The sequence below is a fragment of the Gracilinanus agilis genome, chromosome 1 (genome assembly GCF_016433145.1).
Source record: "Gracilinanus agilis isolate LMUSP501 chromosome 1, AgileGrace, whole genome shotgun sequence".
Lineage (NCBI taxonomy): Eukaryota > Metazoa > Chordata > Mammalia > Didelphimorphia > Didelphidae > Gracilinanus > Gracilinanus agilis.
The window spans coordinates 135,509,476-135,524,484 of NC_058130.1; the positions used below are offsets into that span (position 1 = coordinate 135,509,476).

General features: G+C 37.0%; 1 protein-coding gene across 1 annotated transcript in view; it reads right to left on the reverse strand.

The window, feature by feature from the left end:
• Positions 1 to 1,093: 1,093 nt before the first annotated feature.
• CRAMP1 (cramped chromatin regulator homolog 1) overlaps positions 1,094 to 15,009 on the reverse strand; it is a 102,414-nt gene continuing 88,498 nt past the window's right edge. The window contains exons 15-22 of the mRNA XM_044657409.1: positions 13,554 to 13,635; positions 11,570 to 11,674; positions 11,126 to 11,304; positions 7,802 to 7,882; positions 6,969 to 7,200; positions 5,496 to 5,660; positions 3,859 to 4,004; positions 1,094 to 1,382 (exon numbers count right to left, since the gene is read on the reverse strand). Of these exons, the coding sequence (XP_044513344.1) occupies positions 1,218 to 1,382; positions 3,859 to 4,004; positions 5,496 to 5,660; positions 6,969 to 7,200; positions 7,802 to 7,882; positions 11,126 to 11,304; positions 11,570 to 11,674; positions 13,554 to 13,635 (1,155 nt within the window). The 3' untranslated portion in view covers positions 1,094 to 1,217. The remainder of the gene's footprint in view (positions 1,383 to 3,858; positions 4,005 to 5,495; positions 5,661 to 6,968; positions 7,201 to 7,801; positions 7,883 to 11,125; positions 11,305 to 11,569; positions 11,675 to 13,553; positions 13,636 to 15,009) is intronic.

Sequence of the window (15,009 nt, forward strand, 5' to 3'; positions counted from 1 at the left end):
GAAAAGTGAAGATCAAGTGTGTAATGTGATAAAGGAACAACATATGCTGAAGGACAACCAAAAGCAGAGGAAAATTTTGATACGGAGAAAAATCACTTCATGTAAACTACCCAGTTATTAAGGATTACTAATTTCTTTTCAAATGTCAAACCAAATTTCACCAGAGGTGAAAAGGCCTCAGGGCGGGAATCTTCATCTCTTAACTGAGCAAAAGATGCTTTGGCCCACCCTTAAAGAAACTAGACAACTGGGAGGAGGAAGGATATCTACTTAATTGGGTTTTCTTCATTAATGCTTCTTAATTCACAAAATAAAAGAAAGATCTTTTTTTTCCTCAGAAGTTTAAAAAAAATCAATGTTATCTGCATAAGACATGATTCTTTACCCATCCTGTTCAGTCAGCCAAAACTTACAATTAAGGGATCAGGGGAAAGTTGGTATTTCAATGGAGTTGAGACCAAGATTTCTCCCTGTGCTACCCCAGTACTATAAGGCCTTTTATCCGCACTATCATCTGCCCTGGAATGCAATTACTATCAGATAGCTCAAGAGATGCTGTGCTGTCTTCCCCAGGGAATAAGGAATGCATCATGGATTGTTGAACTCCCACCACTTTACAGACATAGTAAAAGAATATCAAAGGATTAATTGGAGGAAGGCAGTAGTGACTTGGGCACTCCTACTAGTAAGGGTGGCTTTAAAATTCTCCAGAACTTAAAGGCTATTCCAAGGCACTCTCGACTTCTTCCCTTTAAAAAAGAAAATTTGTAGTTTCTCCTTCAACTGGAATGTTCAATATAACAAATTTAGGCTTTAATAGAGGACTAATCTTTTCCTGTACCCCAAACCTCGTGTGAAACTAAGAATATTACATATGGGCACAAACTGCCTCAGAAGGGGGTTCTTTTACTAACAACCTTAACTTATTCCATTCCAGAGAATTAGTTTTGATTCTTCCCAAATACATCATTAGGCTCCAGCTCCTCTCATGGGAATTCATCACCTATTTTAATACTGTTCAGTGATCTTTTCCTGGTGTACTATAGATTCCAGGATGCACAGCTATTCAAATGTTAGAAGATGATGCCTTTATTGAGAGTGGTTCACTGGGATTTCTTCCCTAACAATCAGAGGAACAATCATTCTATGTCCATTATCATGTCAGTCCATCAAGCCCTCCTAATTGTGGCCACTACAGTGCTTAACATGAAGCATGGTCATTGTGAGAGATCACCCACTGGAGGGCCACTTCCACCTCCATCAAAAAGGACTTCACGACGACTTGACTCAGTGATGGACAATTCCTGGGCAAGGTCATTGAAACGGGAGATGTAGTCAATGCTGTTTTCATTCATCATGCACACCAGTTGGGAATCCACAACCTAAAAGACATAAGAATGAAGGGAAATATTACAAGTTAGATAACTGGGTATCACTTCATTCTAAGCCTTCCTAAGTTCTGGGAAACTTGAAAGGAAAGTAGAGCAATGGATAAATATGAACGGTTTTTTTCATAGTGCTCTCTTTACAACTCGAGTCATGGGAGAAAATAACAGGAAGACTTCTGTGATTTATATGGAAAAAAAGAATTGTGTCCCAAATATTCCCATTAAGCTTAGTCCTATTTTGCTGCCAATATATGAGATGATCAAAGACTGAGTGTTATCATTTCATCTTTCCTCAAAGTTCTATGAAGTCAACAAGCATATATTAGGTGTCTGCTATGTGTCAGGCAGGCACTGCATATATTATTTTTAACTTTCTACACAGTTTCTTGTAATTTGGGTTAGTTGGGATGTACTTACTGGAAAGTTACCTGACAACTGGCATATTAAATGATGTGAATACTCAGTCTGACTGTCATAGTATGAGTATACATGAGTATCACATGGATGAGTATCAGTAAGTAGAGGAAGAATAAACCCTAAGTGGAAGTCATTAGTCTTGTCTATGTTACTCAGTATTGCCCATGACAACTAGTTATTTCTGTTCACGGCTTACCTCTTAAACTTAATTGTAAGCTCTTGAGGGCATGAGAATGGATTTTATGTTACTTTAAAGTCCAACAAGTGTTTGTAGGAAACTGAATTTCAAACATCGAGAGTTATAACAGACCAATTTAGGATAAGCAAAAGTTAAGTGAACATCTGTGAAGAATTTATATTATCCTTATACCTGCCCTTGACCTTGTTTAATTCTATGGCAAAGAAGAGTATTACAAAATAGGAAATATCACCTCTGCAAAACCAGATACAGCTTTAAATAAAGCGAACCTATTATCATCCAGCCAAGAAAGCATAAAGTCAGTGCTAAAAGAGATCCTGACAGTCATCTATTCCAGTCTCTTCATTTAATTCAGATGGGAGGTTGAAATCCAAGTTAATCAAATGGCAAGAATTCACTTAAGTTTTAAAATCACAAAAGCAATAAGTGAATCCAGGTCTTCAAATATCAAATCTAGCACTTTTTCTACTATGTCATAATGCTGATCAATTATTCCAAAGGTAATACATCCATTTTATTTATTGCTGAATGTGCACCCCCAATGTATATGTTTAATTATTTATAAGCTAAATGTATTTGTTGTTATGCTAATAACTATTATAAAAATTATGCCCAAAACTAGAAATTTTAAAAGAATAAGATAAAGATGAAATAATAATTAACCCTAGATTCAACAGGGAGCTACTAGAGTCTGAGTAGGAGAGTTTTATTTGGCTTCCATTTTAAGGATAGACTAAAGAGAAGATTCAAACTATGGAGATTAATTAGAAGGCTACTTTTTTTTTTTTTTTTTTTTATCCTGGGACTCCATTCTAGGAGCACAGGGCCACAACCAGTAGGCAATGGGTCACACAGTCACTCAGGGTCACCCAGCTGGGAAGTGTCCGAGGCCGGACTTGAACCTAGGACCTCCAGTCTCTAGGCCTGGCTCTCAATCCACTGAGCCACCCAGCTGCCCCTAGAAGGCTACTGCATTAGTCCATATAAGAGATGACAAGAGCTTGAATTAGTGCGGTGACTGTGTGAGTATAGAAAAGAGTAAAGATGTGAGAGATATAGAGGTAGAAACTAGTATATAAACTTTGTTAACAGATCAGTTATATTGAAAGAGTTCAACTAAGATGTCAAAAATGACATCAAGAATGAGAATCAATGTGAATGAAAGGATGATGGTACCTTTCAGAGAAAGAAGAGTTTGAAAAAGAGGTAGGTCTACAGGGAAAGACTGCAATGGGATCAAATTTTGATCAAACCCATTTTAGTCCTGCTCATCCCAGGCAACTCCCTCTATCCTACTCCACCAACAAAGCGGGCAGGAAGGCTTCTTACTTACTAGCCACTACTACCTTGAAGCAAGGTTAAGAGAGTATATGATAGAGTGGAGAGGTGGGAATTTTTCCAATGGCAAATGTTTCTGACAGCGGTAGCAGCTGGTGTACTGCTCAGCTGTTGACTCCACCTGACTCAAAAATAGGGAGGATAGAAGCCTATAGAGTAGATAGAACAAGAGGCAGGTGTGTGTGTGTGTGGTGGTGGTGATGGGGTGTCAGGGAGATGATAAGTGTTAGTGTGGTTGCTAGGGATAAGACCCTTAACTTATAAATCTTTATTTGGGGGAGGGTGGGATATAAACCAGCTTCCAACTAGTATTCCAGTTGGTTGATCACACATCTGAGGGTAGGTACTAGTTCCTGCTTTAGAGACTGCATTAAAGGACTTAAAATGGTAGATGATTACATACCTTTATCCCTAAAAGTCCTCAAATATGGAAAAAAGAGAACAAGGAATAAAAAAAAAGATTAAAGTTCAGGACACAAAGCTATTGAATAAAAAGTTCATCACAGGTCAACATACCTCTGCAACATCAGCCAATGATCGAGAGACAAAAGAGTCCCGAGAATTTCCATCCAGCAAGCTGGGGCCCAGTAGGGAAGTACCACTGGCAGTCCCAACTGGAGTTGGCAGCATCTTCCGGCCCTTCTCTGGTGAGATGAAGCTTGCTACACAGAGGAGAGAAGAAAAAAGATTATTAAAATCATATTTTTTTCTAAAACAATGCTGAAATGTAAAGTGTACTAATCCCATAATATATTGGTATTCTTGATTTAAAGGATTAAGTACCTCTGTCTAAAGCTCAGATGAAGAACCATTCCCAGCATTATAGGGCAATTCAGATCAGTACTGTCAGTGGAAAAACAAGGGTAGGTGTAACCCCAAATTAATATTGAATACTAACAGTTCCTACTCATCATTCAGAACCTTTTATTTCTTTTAAGAATTGTAAGGCAAAGCCTGATATGGATGCTCATTCTCATCAACTCAGTTAATGGAAGGAAGGGAGGGAGGGAGGGAATAAGGGAAGGAGAGAGGGAGGGAAGAAAATGGAGGAAAGGAAAAGGGAGGAAGGAAAAGGAAGGAAATGGGAGGAGAGGGAACTAGTAAGCATTATTAAGGGCTTACTTTGTGCCAAGCACTGTGCTAGAATCTCTACAAATACTTTCTCAGTAAATCCTCATAATAACGCTCCACGAGGTAGATGCTATTAATACTTCCATTTTATATTTGAGGGAACTAAAATAGAGGTCAAGAGCCTTGCCCAGAATCACAAAAACTGTCTGAAGTCACATGTGGTGGTCTGAACTCCAGGTTTAGTGCTATATCCACAGTGCCACTTAGCTGCCTCACAAGAGCAATTTAGGATTATTTTAGGATGTGATTTGGGAGCAGGGGCTGAGTTTAGCCATCTGTGTGACATAATCAGACTTATGCACCTAAACCTTCTTTTATGCTCAAGGTAAAGATTAGTACTAGAACAGGAAATTTCATTTCTGTTCTGTTGGTCCTGTATATTTGAATACTGTACATCCTATCCTCTAGTTTGACAGGCTGGTGTAGAAAGGAGCAAGCTCTGCTGTTCTACAAATTATTTAAGATATGCCAAGCATTGCACATGGCTGACAATTAATAGAGTTCTACCTCTGCAGAGAACTATTTTTAAGTAAAATGAATTACTAAATGCTGTTAAATAATAACTTTATGAACAAACTAGAAGGTTCATTTCAGAAAAAAATTCCTATGTACAAATTGTTTAAGAAAAAAGTCACCCTTCTACCCCCTCATAAAAATGTGCGAGCACTAGGATTTTGAGGGAAGGTCTTTGGAAAAGATGGGAACCTCTGATTACCTACTGCATAACAAGTTCGCCAAGAAGTAAAGGCATGAACCACAGAGCATTAAGTGGCTCACTATGTTCTAGAGAGGGGGTCTTAAAATACAGAGTAGAGCTAAGGCCATAATATGAAATATTTATCCAGGTCCATTCAGATTCTTAGAGTCAATGGTCAGTTGATTATCAAACAACTAAATGACCTATTTAAGACAAAGGAGGCTTCTGGCTCAGATCTTTGGTCCTTGAGAGGAATGTTCTTCTGGTTGGGGGGTGGGGTCATGTCAAGGGTCTGAGTTTACTGTATTCTTTTAGAAAAACTCACAAAATAGACTGCTGAGAGAAGAATCAGTGGAATCATTGGGATACCACTGGGGATCATGGGTGGGAGAGGCAATCCAATTCTGCTGAGGGCTGCTGGACGGAGATGGAAGACTCTTGGAACTGTCACTGCCATTCAGTTTTGCTGGAGAAAGAGAGACTCCTTCACCTATGAGATAATATTGTATTATTAAAAAATCTAATCTAATCCTTACTATATTAGCCACATAACCTGAAGTTTAATAATGTAAAATAGCATAAAATTCCAATTCAAGATGAACAGTATTAACAAAAATAATAGCAGAAACTTCCAAAGAGAAGGTGGCAGATTCAGAATACTCTCATTTCAAAGAAGATATCACTTGGTTATTTTAGTAAACATTCCTCGCTAGCTGATATATCTAGGAGCACAGGTTAAGGTCAGTAGAACATGAAGTGCTAATTTTATCTTCACAGATACCACAGTGGGATGAAATAGAATAAATTATTAACTACTATGTGCCAGGTACTGTGCAAAGTGCTTTACAAATATTAATTCATTTTGTCTCCATAATAACCCTAGAAGGTAAGTGCGATTATTATCTCTCTCTTACAGTTGGGGGGGGGGGGCAGAGGTAAAATGACTTGCCCGGGACCATACAGCTAGTAAATGTCTGGGGTGGGTCGGGGTAGAGGTGAGATTGGACTCAAGTCTTCCAGATTCTAGGCCCAGTACTCTATCTGCTGACCACCTAGCTACCTCTAAATTCATCTTCTAATTTCTCTTTCAATTAAAGACAAAGGAATCCTATTAAGTATGTATAAACATTGACAATTCAGGCTTCTGGAACCACAGGAAAACAAGCCCACTGGCTACTTACTTCCTAGCCAGGAATCCCCTAAGGCAGTGATGGGCAAAGTACAGAGGCAGGCCAGATTTGGGGGAGGGGGGGCTGAAATGTTCTATCAGGCAGTGGGACATAATTCCTAATCTGACAAATACAATGAGTAGGATACAATACAATGAAACTTCGAAAGAGTTGCCTTAGAAAAGACTGACAGATGAGCATTTCCTTTCCTTTGGCCCCCTCTTTAAAAAGTTTGCCCATCACTGCCCTAAGGGAATCTAGCAGGATTCTTTCTTTTTCAGCTGAACTATTCACTTCTCACGGACACATATCTAAATCTACTAAAAGACCCAGTTCAAGAAGTTAAAGACTAACCTATTGTTAACTAAATTAATATTCCTTTTTTTTTTAAACCCTTGTACTTCCGTGTATTGTCTCATAGGTGGAAGAGTGGTAAGGGTGGGCAATGTGGGTCAAGTGACTTGCCCAGGGTCACACAGCTGGGAAGTGGCTGAGGCCCCGTTTGAACCTAGGACCTCCTGTCTCTAGGCCTGACTCTCACTCCACTGAGCTACCCAGCTGCCCCTAATATTCCTTTTTAATGGAGAGTAAGGGTTTTCATGATTCCAAGAACAGAAAGTGTTACTTACTATATTGGCCAGAACTGATAGCAATCTCAATGATGGAGTCACTGATCTGAGTCGAAGGTTCTCCCTGAGATAATACATCCTCAGGGGGTCCAGGCAGGGAAATATCTAGCAGAGCAGAGACATTGGGTGGAGAAAGGCGAGTACTAGATCCCTCAGATGTAGGAAGGGGAGTAGAGAGGCCATTCTGGAGAGGGGTTTTGGACAGTTCAGACAAGGATAGAACAGATGAGCCCTGAGGGGAAAAAATACAAAAACTGTCATGGAAAGAGGTCAGAAAGAATTAAAGAACATGTAATTTTTGCAGGGAAAAAAATGAATAATTCTCAGGTACAAGACTAAAAATGCTTTAGCTATCCTAAAAAAAAAAAAACTCTAGTCTAACGTTATGGTCATCTATTAATTCAAGTGGTAAAATGTCTAGATCCAAAGCTGTGCTACTAAAAAAAGTCTCTGGGAACAAGCATTTCAATGCCGACCAACTTTAAGCCTTGTACAAGTGTCACCAAGAAAGAAAATAACTTCACTAGCATAAGAAAGTGAGATGTCTTCAATTTAACTGTATTTGGAGAAGAGAAGGAGAAAGCAAAAAGAAAAGAAGGAAGGCCAACGAAAAGAATTCCAAACTAGACAAACATTAATAGGCTATATGAACTCTTTTCCCTTCTACAATTATCCAGGAGACTTGGGTCTAATAAAATGAATAAAGTAGGTCCATTAGCTAGACAAAAGTCATGGAAGCACTTTGAAAATGAGGAATGAAAAGTCTGACTGTACTTGGGGAGATGACCTTTTAGTGCCATTGGTGCAGAACCCATGCAATCCTCAGACTCTACCTGGAAACCCGGAGTGACAGATTCCTGTTCAGGCCTTGTGGGGATATTGATGAAAGGAACCCGGCATCCACTGCTTGGGCCCTATAAATTGAAAAGGGATAGCAGAAATGTACTTTAATACTTGTACTCACATATATAGGACAGTACACCTTAAAAAGCAATAAATGCTATCGCTATTTTCACAACCACTTTGTGTGAGGTGCATATCATATCCTCCTCCTCTTGATGAAAAAACTTATTCTGAGCAATTAAATGGCAAAACTATAATCATAGAGCTGGTATGTAACAGTAACTGCTCTCTGAATTGTATCTTAAGCTATATACAATAAGGCAATCTTTTGTAAATATATCAATTCCTATATACCAGAAATTTGTCTCCTCATTTAAGTGGTTTTCAAAAAACTAGAGTCAGAAAAAGATAATAAAATCCCCTAGTCTGGAGAGTAGTTCCTAAAACTATTTTCAAGATCTGACTGATTGAAAAATTCCTTCTCCAGCACCAAAAGTCAGCTTATTCACAGTAAGGTTAAGACCTCAGACTCTTCAAGAAAGCTGATGCTCCTTTGCCTCTTAAAGATCGCCTCCTCCTGAGACTGGTGGCTGGATGCTGTCTGGTATACAATGACAATCTTGGGAATTTTATAGTTTCATTCCTCCAAAAGAGATGGGGAGTAAAGGGATAGGGTGGGGAAAATCACATAATTTTAGGAAATAGAAGAGACCTCAGAGATTATAAAATTCAACCTCCTGACCATATAGGTATACATTCTGCAACATTCCTTAATACTGTGCTTTAATACTTTAAAATGCTAGAGAATTATCTTAATGAAGCTGTAAATAAAAGCTCCACTAGTTCTGATTAAAGTAACACAAATAAGTCTAGCATCTTTTCAAAAGGACATTTCATATAAGAGCATGTATTTTATAAATTTTATGTTCTCCAGATCAAATATTCCTAATTCAGTAAAATGAATCTATAGTGGTAAAATATATTGAGTCTTTGCTTAAATATCTACAGTGATAATTTATCAACACACAAATCTAATCATTTTTTCTTAACAATCTGATCCTAAGGATTCTTTCCCCTTAACGAGGTGAAAAATAATGCCTCCATATAATCACTTCTTCTAGAGTCAAAACTAAAATATGAATCTTACCCATATAAGCCTATTAAATAAGTTATATTCCTTCTCTCTTTCTTCTTCCTGAAGTTAAAAACATCTTCAGCTCTTTTAACTAAATCCTTATAACAATGAATATACTTTTATGGTTTAGGTAAGTTTCAACTTCTCAATAACTATCTTAAGACAATGGTGCTCTTTTTTGTGGTAAGAGGCTTAGATATGGAGAAGAATGGAGAAAAATGTACCTTCCTCCCCTTCACAGAAGTTAGAGACTATGAGAATGTACAATATTCCATGTGCCATAATTTAGAATATGAATGAGCAAATCACAGCCTGAGAGTCAAATCTAGTGAACCTCTAGAGTTAAAAAAGGTTTCTACATTTTAAAATGCATTAAAACTTCATGAGGACCATACTTTACTAATCCCTAAGAAGGATGATGTGTCAATTACTATTTCTGGGGGGAAAATTGTTTTCAGAAATCTTTATGAAAAGTGATGGCTTTCTGGCTATGAGAGGTAGGAAGAACATGTTCAGAAATGAATGACATGTAAAGGTAAACTGTTATGAACAAAAGTTTTCAACAACAACAGAATACCTAACCTAGACACATACTTGGTGTGATTGTTACAGAACAGTGATTTGAACATTATATTTCTATTAGTGAACCTAAGACCACTTTGGCTTTTTTGACTGTCACATCACAACACTGACTTGTAGTTTTCAGTCAAATGTCTAAAGTATGTCTCTTACACAAGTACAGGGTGTGAGAATATGAAAGGAATTGAGGGAGATCAGGATGGTAAGTAGTTAATTGTGGGAACTGAATGAACCACCCTGACCCCATCTTGTGATACAATTGAGGAGATAGTTTAGTTCCCTTTTTATTCAACTATGAGCCTAGTCCGAATTTTGTCTTGTGAGAAAATTTTATTCAACTGTGAGAATTGGAAGAAAACCATATTGTATTGTTTGAGCCCTGTGTGGCTAGGAAAATGGACCACCCCTGCCTGCTATTTAATGACCCTTAACCAAGGGCCTAGGTCATGTTGACCAAAACACAGTCAGATCCTAAAACTGATGTAAGGAGTTTTCTCATAATTCATGAATAATAAATAATGTATCTCAAACAATTTATATATCTTATCTGAAAACTGGCTCCAAACTGATCAGTGTTTCTTTGACTACATAGGCACTTAGAAGGAGCAAGATGCCTCTTTTCCTGCATTCAGGAAACTGTACCTGTTCAATCTCCTCTGCCCAACTTGGAAAGTCCCTAATCTTTCATCCAACTAGAAATCAGATTGCCCATTGATATGTTGTTTCCTCTTAATCAATTGCTCTTGAGTAATTGTTTTTAATGGATAAAAGTCTGGCTCCCCTATATTTGGAGTCTAGTCCTAAACTAAGGAAGGGGCTTAATCCTGATTTCTTAGGCAATTAGCATACAATTTTCAATAAAGTGATATGCTCAAAAGATCAAAATTTTGATTCATCAGTCATTTTATCTTCTGCTCATTACAAAGGTTAGATTCTTTCTAAGGTCTTGCTATGCTTGGCTGACTACTGTTTTATTAAACTTGGCTGACTATTCCAGTTGGATCTATTTGGATCCTGGTTGGATCCTGGTTCTGATACTCAATATATTTGTTATGCCTCCTAACATTTTGTGTTTTAGAAATCTGATAAACATAACTTTTAGTTTTTAAGTCAGTAGCAAAAATACTAGGCAGAACAAGAGTTAAAAGATAGAACCCTTATTGGAGGCAGGGTGGGAGGAGGGAAGGAAAGAACATGAATCTTGTAACCACAGAAAAATGGCCTAAATTAATTAAATAAATGAACTTAAAAAAAAAAATAGGACCCTAAAGCATTCCCTATTCTTAAAGACCTATAATTATATCCAGGCTGACATCTATATATTTAATCAATATCTGAGTATAGTACAATGACAAATCAATGTATTTTAAAGCATTTATAACATATTTATACCATTTGACCATCTTATCCACAAGAACTTCAAGGTCTTATCTCATGTTAGTTTTCAGTTCCCTGAATGTCATAGATGCCTAATTGTGGCCAAAGTCTAGTTTGTCAATATCTCTTAAAATGTAATATACAAAACTGACCACTTTTGGGAAAATGGCAATGTTTTCCATTATTTTTCAACCCAATAAAGATGCATGTTAATGATACGTACCCCCATAGCTGATATGGAGTCGCCATTCTGATGTGAGTTAGCCAAGTTTGGTCCTGTCACAGTAGCTGTCACTTCCTCAGAAGACAATTGTGTTATCCCAGGCAAACCCTCAGTATCCAAGACAGGGAGTGGGCTCCCAGGGATAATACCAGCACTTTTAGCTGCCAAATCAATGGCACCTAGAGGCAAACAGATATATGACAATAATAATAAGGCTTTTTCTAAAGAACAGTCACACTCCTATGGTGAGACCATAAAAATATCCTATTTACTTCAAAAGACCAATTTTAACTGAAAAATCAATAGTTTACATGGTTTTCCCTCCAAAGATGTAGGAGGTATGTATTTGAGAAGGAAGAAGAAAAGAAGAACACTGCAAACGTGTCACTCAGAAAGCATGGGGTTGGCTGCAAGTTCACCTCATGCTTAATCATGGAAACTTACTGGACAGGTGATTAGCAGCCTGGGCTGGAAGAACCTTGGGCACAATAGGTCGAGACAAAGCAGCTTTGGTCAGAGAGGACTGGATTGGTCGAAATGACCCTCTCCCTATAAGATGGGAACAAAAATGAATTTCTAGAATGCACACATGTATTTATAACTGTCTTACTCCTGTGCTCATTTCACTGCACAATCTATACAGAATGGCAGGTTTCTCCCGTTTCCACTGCCATAGCTTTCACTGTGAAATTTCAGACTAAGGAGATATTCCCATGAAAAGTAGCAATAATGTTTGGTTTAGAAAAAATACAAAGAAGTAGCTAGCTGTCTTGTCAAGAAGGAACAAAGACTCAGCCAAACAATAAAATGTGGCAGTATATCACAATAAGGGAAGCTGCATGGTTTGTTTTGTTTATTGATATGACAGGATCAAAATTGCTTAAATGTCAGTAAAGCACAAGTGGCAAGAAATGAGCACTATAAAGACTAGTGGATAAACTATGAATCAAGGAAGCCATTTCCCTCTCTGAATAATTATTTCCTAATAATAATTTCTACTAGTAAGACTCAGTTTAATCATGCTTAATTTCCTGGAAGTTGAAAAGTCATGACTGGGAAAATAGAAGAATAAAGTTAGCTCTGCTATAACACCTGTTTTGAAAAGGTGAATTTACTCCAACATGAATGAATGTTATATTAGAGAATGATGAATCTAATGTGAATTTTGTTTGCTTTTATGCTCTATTTCTTTCAGAAAAACAAAAAACTAAGAGAATACAGAAAACTGCAATAACACAAAACCTGCAACCCTTTAAATATAGCCATTTCCACAAGAAAATGTCAGATCTCTTTCAAGGTAAAGGTCCATATTTATTGTATTATCTTCTTGTGTAGTAGGAGTTAAGGACTAAGGAAAGTTGATCCAACCCTTGACCTTCCCCCCTCCTCCTTCCCCACTTTCCATCATGGTCATCAGAGTCCCCCTTGCCCTCTCAAGAGAAACTGGTGATGCAGGCCAAGGAAGAGTGCAAGGCCTCAGAAATTACTACTATTTATTGTAATATTTATGTGTTTCTTAAGCACTTAAGATGTATAAAACTGTGCTACAATTTTTTTGGTCACTTAAATATGTGTAACTGATGAAATTTTTTAAGTGTGCCCCACACAAAGAACTGGAAACTAAAGGGACGTTCATTAATTAGAGAATGGCTGAACAAATTGTGGAATATGATGATAATGGAATATTACTGTGCTGTAAGGAATGATGAATAGGATGATTTCATAAACACCTGGAAAAACCTGCAAGAACTGATGCAGAGTGAAATAAACAGAGCCAGGAGAACACTGTAATCAACTGACAGCAATACTGTAGAACGAGCAATTGTGATAGACTTAGCTACTCTCAGCAATACAACAATCCTGGACAATTCTGAAGGACTTATGACAAGGAATGTTAGCCACTTCCAGAGAAAAAATTGTTGAGTAAAAATACAGATGAAAGCATGCAATTTTTCACTTGCTTATTTGGTTATATGTTTTGGGGTTTGGGTTTTTAAGATTATTTACCTACGAAAATGAACAATATATACATATAACCCAGAAAAAAATTTAAGTGTTATGCCCCCAACTCTATTTTCCCCATAAGCTCTAAGATTTTCATTGCTTAATTTTGCATATTTCAGAGATTTTTAGGAATTTATATGAAGTTATAGTAGAGCTAACCAATTGCAAAAACAGCCAGAACAGTAAACTAAAGCCATAATCCACAGTAAGTAAGCAATATATAACAACAGTATAGATTATAAGCCCTTTTCCCAGAGACATACTACAGTATTAAAACTGTATGCAAATTAATTTCAAACATCATTATTATTTACACAGGACATGGGAACATCCACTGTACTATGCAGAGTACACCTGTAACCCAAATTAAGGAAAATCTCAGGTAAATTTAAGTGTAGGAACTGTGGGAACCACAAGCACTTACCTGTTATAGAAGAATTTGACATGATGGAGAAAGAACACACATTATGGGATGGATTTCCTGATGGTCTGGGAAGCAGTGTTCTCTATAGAGAAAAAGAAAAGGACACACGTGTAATAAGTCAAATTAATTTAAAAGAGGCTCAAGTAAAGAAACATCTTCAAAATAAGCATTCTCAATAAAACATGGTTGAGAAGCAGGAAAATAAAAAGAATGAAATTTGCAGGTTTTTCCAGGTGTTTATGAAATCATCCTATTCATCATTCCTTACAGCACAGACTCCTTTGCATCTAAAGTTTCAAACCATGAACAACAAGTACCATAACTCTGTATATTTTTTTCAATCTTCATTAAGCTGGAATCAATTTAAGGGCCTACTTTTAATTGATTACTTTCTTAATTCATGAAATAGCAGATGGAAAGCAGAACAATGATAATCATCAGGAAATTAATAATATTAAAGGTCTCTGACATGTTTCTATAATCATTCTTTTACATTTATTCTGGGTCTAATTGCATATGGTCCAGTGTTTAGGCAAAGACAGATAACAGATTCCTACTCTAAAGAGATTACAAGTTAGTTGAAGTATTATGTATATAAACATATATATGGATAAATGCATATTTGTACATGTATGCATACATGAACACAGATAAACACACAAATAAATATGAAACACAAAATGATAAGAACGTAGCTGGATGGAGAATCAGGAAGGTTTTATTGAGGGAGGCAGTATTAGAATTTGCCTTGAAAGATGGGTAGATTTCAATACCTAGAGATTTTTTGGGGAGAGAAAATGACTAATGGAATTCCTGGAAAATGAAAAAAAAATGAGAAAAGATATTTAGGCTAGAATTTGGAGGATGAATCCAGGAAATATTGAATAGTTCACTCTACAGTGATCCAGAAGAGAAGAAAGAGAGATGAAAAGGAAGGATGGAATAATATCATAAAGTGTCTTGAATATGGTACACCAAGAGAAATGTATGGATCTTAATAAAAGGCCTGTAATGAAGAACAAATGAAATTATATCATGATTACTATACACTGATCTGATTAGAGGTAGGAATTATAAAAATTAATTTGACAGTATATCTAAAAAAAAGATGGTGGCTAAAAGATCAATTAAATATTACAATAGGCTGGCCAAGAGGTAATCAGGAATGAGATTTTGAAGTTGGAATTGATAGATCAGGCCCCCTAGTATCTGAACAGACATAGGGAAAATGGCAGGAGTCACAAAGGAGTGAGAAAAGCCAGAAATCATTTTCAAAGGTATAATCATTGGGCCTAGAAGAGAATGGTAGTTATACTAAAGGAAACATGAGGTACAACACCCAACCTGTCTAGTAGGTGGCACACTAGCCTAAATCCAAAGGCTCAATCCTAAATGATCTCCAGGCCATTTATCACTTACAGGTTGTATGAGTGGACCAAGTCACTTCACCCCTCTG